We start from the raw sequence: 14,812 nt of genomic DNA, 5'->3' as shown, positions 1-14,812 counted from the left end.
GTTAGCTCAATAAAGTCCATCTGTAAGTGTTCTGTTGGCGGGTGTGTGTTCTGAGTAACCGGAATGCTTCCGAGTAACCGGAATGCCTCTGAGTAACCGGAATGCCTCTGAGTAACCGGAATGCCTCTCCCAATGCTATTACACATATGACACAGCGTTCACACAATTTCTGGGAGTAATCAGTAAAGAATATAACATGCCAATGCTTCTTTATGTCTGTTACCACCATTTGACACGTGGTCTTGGTTTTTCTGTGGGACCATACCAAACACCCAGCTTTCTCCAGCGTTGTTTCTCCTCACGATCACTCATACTCTGTAATTCAGTGAGATCTAGGATAGAAGAAGACACATGATGTTTGAGTTTTGTTTCTGCTCAGGTGAAAAGGGTCATTATCACGTTTATGTGCTTCACATTTACAGACTGCAATAGCTTTTGGAAGTTGGATTGCCTCCAGGAGGTGTTTCTGCAGTGTTTCCACAATGTCCCAAAGTCTTGTTTGAAGCCCATTGCGTACCTGCTATCAGTATACACAGTCACAGTCTTACCCTCTGCCAATTTGCAGGCTTCTATAAGTGCGGTATGTTCGGACGCCTGTGCTCAGTAATATAATGGGAGCTTAACTGTAAGTAAAACTTCATTCTGGGTGACTACTGCAAACTCCCACATTATTAACCGCTTTTAAATTGTACGAATCTTTACTCCTCTGGATCCCCTGGAGCTCTTATTCTCTTTACTGGGAATAGTGGGGTTTGTACAGGAGACGTCTCACATGGCACAATAACTCCAGCTTATAACAGGGAGTAGAACACCGGTGTTATACCTGCTATAGCTTCTGGGTTTAGGGAATATTGAGCCTTTTTTGGCCTGTAATCAGATTTTGGAGCAATGGTCACTGGAGGGCAATTTTTAATCAGGCCTACATCATATGTTCCATCTGGCCCCAATTCTGTGGGCACCTTTTGTAATCGCATGTCTGAATCCTTCACGCTCTCTGAAAGTGCAATCACTCAAAGTTCCACAACCAAACAACATATTAATTTTAGAAACAAAAATTAATGGATTGACAAATTAAGGATAGATTAATAAATAAATGTATCAATACATTTATGGCATTTAGCAGACACCCTTATCCAGAGTGACTTACAACTGAGGGTTAAGGGCCTTGCTCAGGGGCCCAGCAGTGGCAGCTTGGTGGACCTGGGGTTTGAACCCATGATCTTCCGATCAGTAGCCCGACACCTTAATCACTGAGTTAATATATATATATTATACGCATGTTAACTCCAAACAAAAATGTAATAAAGAGAACTTTTTGTAGGGTGAATGTGGACATTTTGACTGTTTATAGAAAAAAAAGTGCAGACACATTTTTACACCATTATATATCTGCCTTATAGACTACTGTACTGTAGGATAGATGGATGCTTTGTGCTTAATGATGTTTTATTAACAATCAGCAAAGTGTCCACCTGTTCAGCATGACTATATAGTGTCCACCTGTCAGGCATGACTATATAGTGTCCACCTGTTCAGCATGACTATATAGTGTCCACCTGTTCAGCATGACTATATAGTGTCCACTTGTTCAGCATGACTATATAGTGTCCACCTGTTCAGCATGACTATATAGTGTCCACCTGTCAGGCATGACTATATAGTGTCCACCTGTTCATCATGACTATAGTGTCCACCTGTTCAGCATGACTATATAGTGTCCACTTGTTCAGCATGACTATATAGTGTCCACCTGTTCAGCATGACTATAGACACACAGTCTTATTTATAAGTGTGAACTCGTGAATTGGACATTGTAAGTGTTCTTGAATGAGTGACATGGATGATGTATTATTATTATTATTATTATTATTATTATTATTATTATTATTATTATTATTATTATTATTATTATTATTATTATATCCCAGCTGCTGAGAGCAAATCACTGGAGCTAAAAACAGACCTTGTCTCAAAAGTATAAAGTGTGAACTATTAAAAAAAAGATCATTATTGGTATTAAGCGGTGCACAAAAGGCTTTTCTTACATTCATATATTTTTCAACTTATTACTACTATACAATAAATATATATATGACAAAATATACGACATTAAATGTTACACTGAATCGTATAATTGCCCAATGATGAGTGAGATTTAAGTTATAAATATCGGCTTCACAACAAACCCATTTATATCCACCTTATTGGGTGAAATCAAATAAAAGTGTTCCCATATTTCAGATCTTTTAGTAACTCACAACAATAAACTCTCCTAAACTCGCTATACAGTAATAGATTCCATGTAATACTCCAATACAACACACGGGGGCGCGCCGAATTTAAACCTTACGAAGCGGTCACGTGGGTGTGTGTGAAACGATGCTTCGGACGTCATTGGTCACGTGGTTTTGCCAGAACGAATCAAGCTTCGATACAAAGCTTCAATGAAACCGGTTCATTTTTTTGACTCACGCCTCGGAGCTTCGGTGTCACCGGTAACGTCATTAATAATGTGTTTATAACCGTGTAACAATATATAACGTGGTCAAATCCATTAGATTATTGTTTATAAACAGGTGAAGAGAAAACGGGTGAGAGCCGTGCATCAGGAGCTAGTGTGTGTAGTGTGTAGTGTGTGTAGTGTGTGTGTGTTCAGTGTGTGTAGTGTGTGTGTGTGTGTGTGTGTAGTGTGTGTAGTGTGTGTAGTGTGTGTAGTGTGTAGTGTGTGTAGTGTGTGTGTGTTCAGTGTGTGTAGTGTGTGTGTGTAGTGTGTGTGTGTTCAGTGTGTGTAGTGTGTAGTGTGTGTAGTGTGTGTGTGTTCAGTGTGTGTAGTGTGTGTGTGTAGTGTGTGTGGTGTGTTCAATGTGTGTAGTGTGTGTGTGTGTGTGTGTGTGGTGTGTTCAGTGTTTGTAGTGTGTTCAGTGTTTGTAGTGTGTTCTGTGTGTGTAGTGTGTGTTTGTGTGTGTGTAGTGTGTGTGGTGTGTTCAGTGTTTGTGGTGTGTTCAGTGTGTGTGTGTGTGTTCAGTGTGTGTAGTGTGTGTGTGTGCTCAGTGTGTTCAGCATGTGTAATGTGTGTGCAGTGTGTTATACTAAAACTCTGCTTTAGAGTGATTTATTTATACACACACACAGACACACACACACACACACACACACATACAGACACATACAGACACACACAGACACACACACACACACACACACACACACACACACACACACACACACACACATACAGACACACACACACAGACACACACACACAGACACACACACACACACACACACACACACACACACACACACACACACACACTGCTACACTCTGTTGAGTCTGATCTATATTTAGGAGAGGAGATGAGGGTGGTGTTGAATCTCTGAGGTTCAGTAACAGCAGAGTGTGTGTGACATTTACACAAGTCCAACACTGAGGGCCTTTTTACACCTGGTCACTTCATGTGTTTTCTCTGATCCAATAGATCGATCAGATCTTTCTGCTCCCGCCCACAATGCTAATATATTTGCCCTCATTTCCGGGGTAAGAACGCGATCAAAAAGAAGACGTAAAACTGGTTACGACGTTTATGCTACAAAAAACAGCGTTTACTGTTTGCTGCATTTTCGCTGGTGGCAGCAGCGCGTTTTAAGCCCCGACGAGACGCCTGGGTGAAAGATCACCTGCGAGTGACGTAGTTCCGTTTGGGAGGAGTTTAGTGCTGACGTATGTGACTTGAACAACCACATGCATTTACACCTGTCCAGTTTCATCTGAAACGTGTCCCAGACCTCCTCCTGAAGGGGTTTGTACCATCGGGTTTATATCCGTCTCCAAACCGTTTTGGAGGGCATTTAGACCTGGTCTTTTTACAGTCAGATAGATATCGGATCACAGAAAACGCAGGAAGTGACCGGGGGTAAAAAGGCCCTGTGTGACACAATCAGTGAATTTTAAGTGCTCCTGGAACTGCAGCGCCATCAGGGTGTTTATGCTGCTAACTAGCGTACAGCCTTCAGCTCATTTATCATCAGCATGTTTCAATCATCACACACTTATCACATCGTCTTCTGGTCCATTACCACCAGTTACTTCTCACCTGAATCACCTGATATTATGGGGATGTGGTAGCCTAGTGGTTAAGGTGTTGGGCTACCAATTGGAAGGTTGTTAGTTTGATTCCTACGTCCACAAAGCTGCCACTGCTGGGCCCCTGAGCAAGGCCCTTAACCCTCACTTGCTCAGTCGTATAAAACTGAGATAAAATGTAAGTCGCTCTGGATATAAGGGCGTCTGCTAAATAATGTAAATGTAAATGACATTAGGCCACACCCCCTGCCTGAGTACATACACCTGTACCATTACATCACACTCTGGTGAAATACACACACATTTAATTTAAAATCTGATTAAAATGAATAAAACCCTTTAGATTCCTCCAGCTGGCACAGGATGGGGGAGGCGGTGGCGAATGTGGCGAGGAGAATCACCACCACGATGGAGGACGGGTTAGACACCCTGGGTAAGTGGAGAGGATAAATAAAGGACATCTCGCTATAAGACAACATTATTATTTTCCTCTAACGGCTCTTTAGTTCTTTTCCTCTTTTACTACAAAATTTGTCAGTTGTCAAAAAAATACAATTCAGATTGACTTCCTGTTTCCTCTCCGATTAAAGCAGCTACACACTCGTTTCCTCACCGGACTCTTTATTCTCTCTCTTTAAGTCAATTTAACATCAAACTTGCAGCTTGTCGTCTTTTGTTACTGAGAAACTGTAGAGAAGCTCTGACTGTTCCACTGACACTGGAGTCTCCTTATGTACATGGTACACACACACACACACACACACAAACCTCCCAGACAGTTAGGGTCACACACTCCTGAACACACTGTTGCTATAGAAATGATAACGAGTGAACGAGTGAATAAATATAAACTTGTCTGAGCCGCGGCTATAAAAAAAAACGTAGCGACTCGCTGTGAATCGAGAGAATTTCAGGACCTGGGGCTGAGGTCCAGGAAAATAATGAAAGTCAGTGTGATCAGTAACGTCATCACGTCACCCAGTGTGTTACTGTCACTGTGTGTTACTGTCAGTGTGTTACTGTCACTGTGTGTTACTGTCACTGTGTGTTACTGTCAGTGTGTTACTGTCACTGTGTGTGTTACTGTCACTGTGTGTGTTACTGTCACTGTGTGTTACTGTCACTGTGTGTTACTGTCAGTGTGTTACTGTCACTGTGTGTTACTGTCACTGTGTGTTACTGTCAGTGTGTTACTGTCACTGTGTGTGTTACTGTCACTGTGTTACTGTCACTGTGTGTGTTACTGTCAGTGTGTTACTGTCACTGTGTGTTACTGTCAGTGTGTTACTGTCACTGTGTGTGTTACTGTCACTGTGTGTGTTACTGTCACTGTGTGTGTTACTGTCACTGTGTGTGTTACTGTCACTGTGTGTGTTACTGTCACTGTGTGTGTTACTGTCACTGTGTTACTGTCACTGTGTGTGTTACTGTCAGTGTGTTACTGTCACTGTGTGTTACTGTCAGTGTGTTACTGTCACTGTGTGTTACTGTCAGTGTGTTACTGTCACTCCGTGTGTTACTGTCAGTGTGTTACTGTCACTGTGTGTGTTACTGTCACTGTGTTACTGTCACTGTGTTACTGTCACTGTGTGTGTTACTGTCAGTGTGTTACTGTCACTGTGTGTTACTGTCAGTGTGTTACTGTCACTCCGTGTGTTACTGTCAGTGTGTTACTGTCACTGTGTGTGTTACTGTCACTGTGTGTGTTACTGTCAGTGTGTGTTACTGTCAGTGTGTGTTACTGTCACTGTGTGTGTTACTGTCACTGTGTGTTACTGTCACTGTGTGTGTTACTGTCACTGTGTGTGTTACTGTCACTGTGTGTTACTGTCACTGTGTGTGTTACTGTCAGTGTGTGTTACTGTCACTGTGTGTGCTACTGTCAGTGTGTGTTACTGTCACTGTGTGTGTTACTGTCACTGTGTGTTACTGTCAGTGTGTGTTACTGTCACTGTGTGTGCTACTGTCACTGTGTGTGTTACTGTCACTGTGTGTGTTACTGTCACTGTGTGTCACTGTCACTGTGTGTGTTACTGTCACTGTGTGTGTTACTGTCACTGTGTGTTACTGTCACTGTGTGTGTTACTGTCAGTGTGTGTTACTGTCACTGTGTGTTACTGTCACTGTGTGTGTTACTGTCACTGTGTGTGTTACTGTCACTGTGTGTTACTGTCACTGTGTGTGTTACTGTCACTGTGTGTTACTGTCACTGTGTGTGTTACTGTCACTGTGTGTGTTACTGTCACTGTGTGTTACTGTCACTGTGTGTTACTGTCACTGTGTGTGTTACTGTCACTGTGTGTGTTACTGTCAGTGTGTGTGTTACTGTCACTGTGTGTGTTACTGTCACTGTGTGTGTTACTGTCACTGTGTGTGTTACTGTCACTGTGTGTGTTACTGTCACTGTGTGTTACTGTCACTGTGTGTTACTGTCACTGTGTGTGTTACTGTCACTGTGTGTTACTGTCAGTGTGTGTGTTACTGTCACTGTGTGTGTTACTGTCACTGTGTGTTACTGTCACTGTGTGTTACTGTCACTGTGTGTGTTACTGTCACTGTGTGTGTTACTGTCACTGTGTGTGTTACTGTCACTGTGTGTTACTGTCACTGTGTGTTACTGTCACTGTGTGTGTTACTGTCACTGTGTGTGTTACTGTCACTGTGTGTGTTACTGTCACTGTGTGTGTTACTGTCACTGTGTGTTACTGTCACTGTGTGTGTTACTGTCACTGTGTGTGTTACTGTCACTGTGTGTTACTGTCACTGTGTGTTACTGTCACTGTGTGTTACTGTCACTGTGTGTGTTACTGTCACTGTGTGTGTTACTGTCACTGTGTGTGTTACTGTCAGTGTGTGTGTTACTGTCACTGTGTGTGTTACTGTCACTGTGTGTTACTGTCAGTGTGTGTGTTACTGTCACTGTGTGTGTTACTGTCACTGTGTGTTACTGTCACTGTGTGTTACTGTCACTGTGTGTGTTACTGTCACTGTGTGTGTTACTGTCACTGTGTGTGTTACTGTCACTGTGTGTGTTACTGTCACTGTGTGTGTTACTGTCACTGTGTGTTACTGTCACTGTGTGTGTTACTGTCACTGTGTGTGTTACTGTCACTGTGTGTTACTGTCACTGTGTGTGTTACTGTCACTGTGTGTGTTACTGTCACTGTGTGTTACTGTCACTGTGTGTGTTACTGTCACTGTGTGTGTTACTGTCAGTGTGTGTTACTGTCACTGTGTGTGTTACTGTCACTGTGTGTGTTACTGTCACTGTGTGTGTTACTGTCACTGTGTGTGTTACTGTCACTGTGTGTTACTGTCACTGTGTGTGTTACTGTCACTGTGTGTGTTACTGTCACTGTGTGTGTTACTGTCACTGTGTGTGTTACTGTCACTGTGTGTTACTGTCACTGTGTGTGTTACTGTCACTGTGTGTTACTGTCACTGTGTGTTACTGTCACTGTGTGTGTTACTGTCACTGTGTGTGTTACTGTCACTGTGTGTGTTACTGTCACTGTGTGTGTTACTGTCACTGTGTGTGTTACTGTCACTGTGTGTTACTGTCACTGTGTGTTACTGTCACTGTGTGTGTTACTGTCACTGTGTGTTACTGTCACTGTGTGTTTCTGTCACTGTGTGTGTTACTGTCACTGTGTGTGTTACTGTCACTGTGTGTGTTACTGTCACTGTGTGTGTTACTGTCACTGTGTGTGTTACTGTCACTGTGTGTGTTACTGTCACTGTGTGTGTTACTGTCACTGTGTGTTACTGTCACTGTGTGTGTTACTGTCACTGTGTGTTACTGTCACTGTGTGTGTTACTGTCACTGTGTGTGTTACTGTCACTGTGTGTTACTGTCACTGTGTGTGTTACTGTCACTGTGTGTTACTGTCACTGTGTGTTACTGTCAGTGTGTGTGTTACTGTCACTGTGTGTTTTACTGTCACTGTGTGTTACTGTCACTGTGTGTTACTGTCACTGTGTGTTTCTGTCACTGTGTGTGTTACTGTCACTGTGTGTTTCTGTCACTGTGTGTGTTACTGTCACTGTGTGTGCTACTGTCACTGTGTGTGTTACTGTCACTGTGTGTGTTACTGTCACTGTGTGTTACTGTCACTGTGTGTTACTGTCACTGTGTGTGTTACTGTCACTGTGTGTTACTGTCACTGTGTGTGTTACTGTCACTGTGTGTGTTACTGTCACTGTGTGTTTCTGTCACTGTGTGTGTTACTGTCACTGTGTGTGTTACTGTCACTGTGTGTTTCTGTCACTGTGTGTGTTACTGTCACTGTGTGTTACTGTCACTGTGTGTGTTACTGTCACTGTGTGTTTCTGTCACTGTGTGTGTTACTGTCACTGTGTGTTACTGTCACTGTCAGTGTGTGTGTTACTGTCAGTGTGTGTGTTACTGTCACTGTGTGTGTTACTGTCACTGTGTGTGTTACTGTCACTGTGTGTTACTGTCACTGTGTGTGTTACTGTCACTGTGTGTGTTACTGTCACTGTGTGTTACTGTCACTGTGTGTTACTGTCACTGTGTGTGGTTCTGTCACTGTGTGTTACTGTCACTGGTGTGTTACTGTTCACTGTGTGTGTTACTGTCACTGTGTGGTGTTACTGTCACTGTGTGTTTACTGTCATGTGTGTGTTACTGTCACTGTGTGTGTTACTGTCACTGTGTGTGTTACTGTCACTGTGTGTTACTGTCACTGTGTGTGTTACTGTCACTGTGTGTGTTACTGTCACTGTGTGTGTTACTGTCACTGTGTGTGTTACTGTCACTGTGTGTTACTGTCACTGTGTGTGTTACTGTCACTGTGTGTTACTGTCACTGTGTGTTACTGTCACTGTGTGTGTTACTGTCACTGTGTGTGTTACTGTCACTGTGTGTGTTACTGTCACTGTGTGTGCTACTGTCACTGTGTATGTTACTGTCACTGTGTGTGTTACTGTCACTGTGTGTGTTACTGTCACTGTGTGTGTTACTGTCACTGTGTGTGTTACTGTCACTGTGTGTGCTACTGTCACTGTGTGTCACTGTCACTGTGTGTTACTGTCACTGTGTGTGTTACTGTCACTGTGTATGTTACTGTCACTGTGTGTGTTACTGTCACTGTGTGTTACTGTCACTGTGTGTTCGTCATTCACACATAATATAACCACATGTCTGATAATGAACACATCATACTGATAAGAGTAATCTCTCTCTCTCCCTCCCTCTCTCTCCCTCTCTCTCTCTCTCTCTCCCTCTCTCCCTAGATCTGTCCGACTGTAAGCTAATCAGTTTCCCTGATGGTGTATTAAAGATGATACGTAGCTCTGCAGATCAAATACACAAAATCTCACTGGCTAACAACAGTCTGAAGACTTTAGGTGGCAAGTTCTTCACCATGTTCACTCAGCTAAGAGGTAATTCTGTAACTCTGTATGTTCTGGTGTCTTCTAAACGTAATGACTCCATGGCAGTGTTAAACAAAAGCCAGTATCTACCAGTAAAACCATTTTGGAAAAAAGCTGTACTAACCAGTCCAGTCAGTGAGGTCACTTATTCCCAGGAAAAACCCATCATCATGGTGTTAGTGTGAGCAGGTACTGATCCGTCTCCCAGCCCTGCCTCGTGATCCTCCAGGAGCTCATCCAGCACATTCACTAAACATTAAAGGTGGGGTCTCGGAAAACTGCGTCGGGACGCCAAACAAAACAAAAACAAAACAAACGTAGCCAATGAGCAGAAAGGGGCGTGTCTTGTCAATATGGGCGGAGAGAGTGTTCAGTGCGCATGTGTGACATTAGCAGAAAGGGGTTTTAACATCGACATCAGTCAATACACTTACTTGTGTTACTGCAAGTCTTTGTGCCTGAAACATGAGCACACGCTCCAAGTCTGTTATCAGCAGCAACGTTACAACCTCAGTCTCTAACATCAGCTCTGCCTCGGGTTCTAGGTGTTGACCGTCGTCTTCTGCGTGAAACGGAGCTAAACCTTTCACACTACAAAAACACATTTGTATTACCGCAGTATTACTCATTGTGTTCATCTATTGTTATAAATATCCCCTCGGTCGGCCGCCCCAGCAGGTTCTGCCATAATACTTGTCTGGTGTATGTGTGGGGTGGAGCTATCGATAAGGGGTGGGACCCATTTGGGTTAGGGGCGTGTTTGTTTGGGTGATTTCAAATGTCAACATTGGCTTTCAAACAACGGAGACCGCACCTTTAATACTACGGCATTACGGAACTCCAACACCGCAGTGAGGTCATCAAACACTGTAGGAATGTTATTTACTGTACGATGAACATGATTGTGTGTGTATTTGTGTGTAGAATTGGATTTACAGGGAAACACGATGACTAAACTCCCAGATGCTGTTGGAGAAATGCAGCATCTCATCAGCATTGATTTATCAAACAATAACTTCAGTGAATTTCCTGAACAACTGACAAATATACACACGCTGAAGAACATCAACATGTCAGGAAACCAAATCTCAGGTACTATTATTATTATTATTATTATTATTATTATTAATTTTATGCTAGTTGGTAGCTGGTATTTTATTAGCTGGTGTCTTCACCATCAGTTCATGTATAAAGTTGAGTCCGAAATAGAAAAACAAGTAACCTAGTGACATCTGATGCGAATCTCATCAGTTGGAGGTGCTCAATGCTGCTGAGATGTTCCACATGGAGATACATGGCACTGATGTAGACAAAACCACTGAGACCATAAAGATGATTTTGGACTGAAGGTGAGACCCTCAAGTCTCCGTCAGTGAAAATCTGATGAATTTAAAAAAGAGACTTCATATTAGAACTAGAATGAAGCTCCTGTTACACAGTCCACAGCTGAGCAGAAGGGCCGAGCACAAGGGCCGAGCACAAGCCAACACCGCGGCCAGACCCACGTCCAGAAAACCAAAATGGGGGGAGGGTGGGAAAAACCCTCTGCCACGGAGCAAAAAAAAAGCAGACACGTGAACACGAACATAAACAAAAAAGCACATGGCCAAAGTCCGGGCTGAATCCTGATACTCACAGTGTTTATAATGATTTATAATCCCACTCCCAGTGTTTATAATGATTTATAATCCCACTCTCAGTGTTTATAATGATTTATAATCCCACTCTCAGTGTTTATAATGATTTATAATCCCACTCTTAGTGTTTAAGTGTTTATAATGATTTATAATCCCACTCTCAGTGTTTATAATGATTTATAATCCCACTCCCAGTGTTTATAATGATTTATAATCCCACTCTCAGTGTTTATAATGATTTATAATCCCACTCTCAGTGTTTATAATGATTTATAACCCCACTCTTAGTGTTTAAGTGTTTATAATGATTTATAATCCCACTCTCAGTGCTTATAATGATTTATAATCTCACTCTCAGTGTTTATAATGATTTATAATCCCACTCTCAGTGTTTATAATGATTTATAACCCCACTCTCAGTGTTTATAATGATTTATAATCCCACTCTCAGTGTTTATAATGATGTATAATCCCACTCTCAGTGTTTATAATGATTTATAATCCCACTCTTAGTGTTTAAGTGTTTATAATGATTTATAATCCCACTCTCAGTGTTTATAATGATTTATAATCCCACTCTCAGTGCTTATAATGATTTATAATCTCACTCTCAGTGTTTATAATGATTTATAATCCCACTCTCAGTGTTTATAATGATTTATAATCCCACTCCCAGTGTTTATAATGATTTATAATCCCACTCTCAGTGTTTATAATGATTTATAACCCCACTCTCAGTGTTTATAATGATTTATAATCCCACTCTCAGTGTTTATAATGATTTATAATCCCACTCTCAGTGTTTATAATGATTTATAATCCCACTCTTAGTGTTTAAGTGTTTATAATGATTTATAATCCCACTCTCAGTGTTTATAATGATTTATAATCCCACTCTCAGTGTTTATAATGATTTATAATCCCACTCTTAGTGTTTAAGTGTTTATAATGATTTATAATCCCACTCTCAGTGTTTATAATGATTTATAATCCCACTCTCAGTGCTTATAATGATTTATAATCTCACTCTCAGTGTTTATAATGATTTATAATCCCACTCTCAGTGTTTATAATGATTTATAATCCCACTCCCAGTGTTTATAATGATTTATAATCCCACTCTCAGTGTTTATAATGATTTATAATCCCACTCTCAGTGTTTATAATGATTTATAATCCCACTCTTAGTGTTTAAGTGTTTATAATGATTTATAATCCCACTCTCAGTGTTTATAATGATTTATAATCCCACTCCCAGTGTTTATAATGATTTATAATCCCACTCTCAGTGTTTTATAATGATTTATAATCTCATTATCAGTGTTTATAATGATTTATAATCCCACTCTCAGTGTTTATAATGATTTATAATCCCACTCTTAGTGTTTAAGTGTTTATAATGATTTATAATCCCACTCTCAGTGCTTATAATGATTTATAATCTCACTCTCAGTGTTTATAATGATTTATAATCCCACTCTCAGTGTTTATAATGATTTATAACCCCACTCTCAGTGTTTATAATGATTTATAATCCCACTCTCAGTGTTTATAATGATGTATAATCCCACTCTCAGTGTTTATAATGATTTATAATCCCACTCTCAGTGTTTATAATGATTTATAATCCCACTCTCAGTGCTTATAATGATTTATAATCCCACTCCCAGTGTTTATAATGATTTATAATCCCACTCTCAGTGTTTTATAATGATTTATAATCTCATTATCAGTGTTTATAATGATTTATAATCCCACTCTCAGTGTTTATAATGATTTATAATCCCACTCTTAGTGTTTAAGTGTTTATAATGATTTATAATCCCACTCAGTGTTTATAATGATTTATAATCCCACTCTCAGTGTTTATAATGATTTATAATCCCACTCTGTGTTTATAATGATTTATAATCCCACTCCCAGTGTTTATAATGATTTATAATCCCATTCTCAGTGTTTATAATGATTTATAATCCCACTCCCAGTGTTTATAATGATTTATAATCCCACTCTCAGTGTTTATAATGATTTATAATCCCACTCTTAGTGTTTAAGTGTTTATAATGATTTATAATCCCACTCAGTGTTTATAATGATTTATAATCCCACTCTCAGTGTTTATAATGATTTATAATCCCACTCTGTGTTTATAATGATTTATAATCCCACTCCCAGTGTTTATAATGATTTATAATCCCACTCTCAGTGTTTATAATGATTTATAATTCCACTCTCAGTGTTTATAATGATGTATAATCCCACTCTCAGTGTTTATAATGATTTATAATCCCACTCCCATTGTTTATAATGATTTATAATCCCACTCTCAGTGTTTATAATGATTTATAATCCCACTCTGTGTTTATAATGATTTATAATCCCACTCCCAGTGTTTATAATGATTTATAATCCCACTCTCAGTGTTTATAATGATTTATAATCCCACTCTGTGTTTATAATGATTTATAATCCCACTCCCAGTGTTTATAATGATTTATAATCCCACTCCCAGTGTTTATAATGATTTATAATCCCACTCCCAGTGTTTATAATGATTTATAATCCCACTCCCAGTGTTTATAATGATTTATAATCCCACTCCCAGTGTTTATAATGATTTATAATCCCACTCCCAGTGTTTATAATGATTTATAATCCCACTCCCAGTGTTTATAATGATTTATAATCTCATTATCAGTGTTTATAATGATTTATAATCCCACTCTCAGTGTTTTATAATGATTTACTATAATCCCACTCTGTGTTTATAATGATTTATAATCCCACTTGCATTATGTATATTAGTAGGTTTAGTAGAGATATTACAGGACGTTTGGGATTATCACTCTGCTCTTTTTACCTGGTGGTTGTTCTGTCTTGTCACAGAGGTCCCGTGGGAGCGTTTGTGTGCGATGTCGTCCCTGAACATTGTGGATTTGAGATCTAACTCACTTCCTGCACCACCGCAGACTACACAGAACTTTACTGTCCTCACATAGACATGGATGAGGATCTCACTGGTGTAGCTCAGGATTCAGGGCTACATCCAAAATCTTCTGCTACCGTGATCATTATTATGGGAACATAGTACTGAAATGAAGGTCATTATATTTACCACCCTTTTGGTAATTATCTGTGATTATATTCTAGTACTGTGGGGTTTATTGGGGTGGAAGGTGATTTGGGACGTGGCCATGTTACCAAGACTCGAGGGTGGATCTGAAGGGAAAACTAATTGGCTTTGTCTTTGTTCCGAGATTCTGGTTCTGGTTTGAAGCTTCAGTTTCTGCACTAAATAAATAAATATTAACAACATGACTTACTTTGATCTGACTTCCTGAGTTTAGCTCCAGTCACAAAGGTTCGACTGCATTCACACTCAAAATAAAAGCTAGTTAGGAATTTGGGGTTCAGAGTAGGGTTGCAAAATTCTGGGAATTTTCAAGGCTGGAAATTTTCCATGGAAATAAACTGGGAATTAAAAAAAAATGCAGAGTTGTCTATAACAAGGAACTTAAATGTAGTAAAAAAAATCAGCATATTGCAGCATAATTGTGTTTAAAACAACAAGATTTAATGCAGTTTAAGTTGAATTTGTACCCTGAGTTCCTCGGTCACTTACACACAGCACACTGCTTACTGGAAGGCCATTGAGGCCAAACCCCCTGGAGGTACTTACATTCTTCCATAACAT

General features: G+C 40.1%; 1 protein-coding gene across 4 annotated transcripts in view; it reads left to right on the top strand.

The window, feature by feature from the left end:
* The window catches only part of lrrc20 (leucine rich repeat containing 20), a 15,178-nt gene extending 742 nt beyond the window's left edge, over positions 1 to 14,436 (top strand). Inside the window, exons 2-6 of one of the 4 annotated variants that reach the window (XR_003438621.2) lie at positions 4,428 to 4,517; positions 9,341 to 9,490; positions 10,406 to 10,573; positions 10,733 to 10,830; positions 14,005 to 14,436. Coding sequence is in view for 3 of the 4 variants with exons in the window: in XM_027133929.2 (XP_026989730.1) it covers positions 4,428 to 4,517; positions 9,341 to 9,490; positions 10,406 to 10,573; positions 14,005 to 14,117 (521 nt within the window). In the remaining variant the exon portion in view is untranslated. Of the gene's footprint in view, positions 1 to 2,376; positions 2,592 to 4,427; positions 4,518 to 9,340; positions 9,491 to 10,405; positions 10,574 to 10,732; positions 10,831 to 14,004 lie in introns of those variants that run through there. The other 3 variants (XM_027133930.2, XM_047817494.1, XM_027133929.2) reach the window with 3 other exon arrangements.
* Positions 14,437 to 14,812: the final 376 nt, after the last annotated feature.

The sequence above is a fragment of the Tachysurus fulvidraco genome, chromosome 8, assembly GCF_022655615.1.
Source record: "Tachysurus fulvidraco isolate hzauxx_2018 chromosome 8, HZAU_PFXX_2.0, whole genome shotgun sequence".
NCBI classification, from domain to species: Eukaryota; Metazoa; Chordata; class Actinopteri; order Siluriformes; family Bagridae; genus Tachysurus; species Tachysurus fulvidraco.
This window is presented reverse-complemented; position numbering and strand designations above follow the sequence as displayed.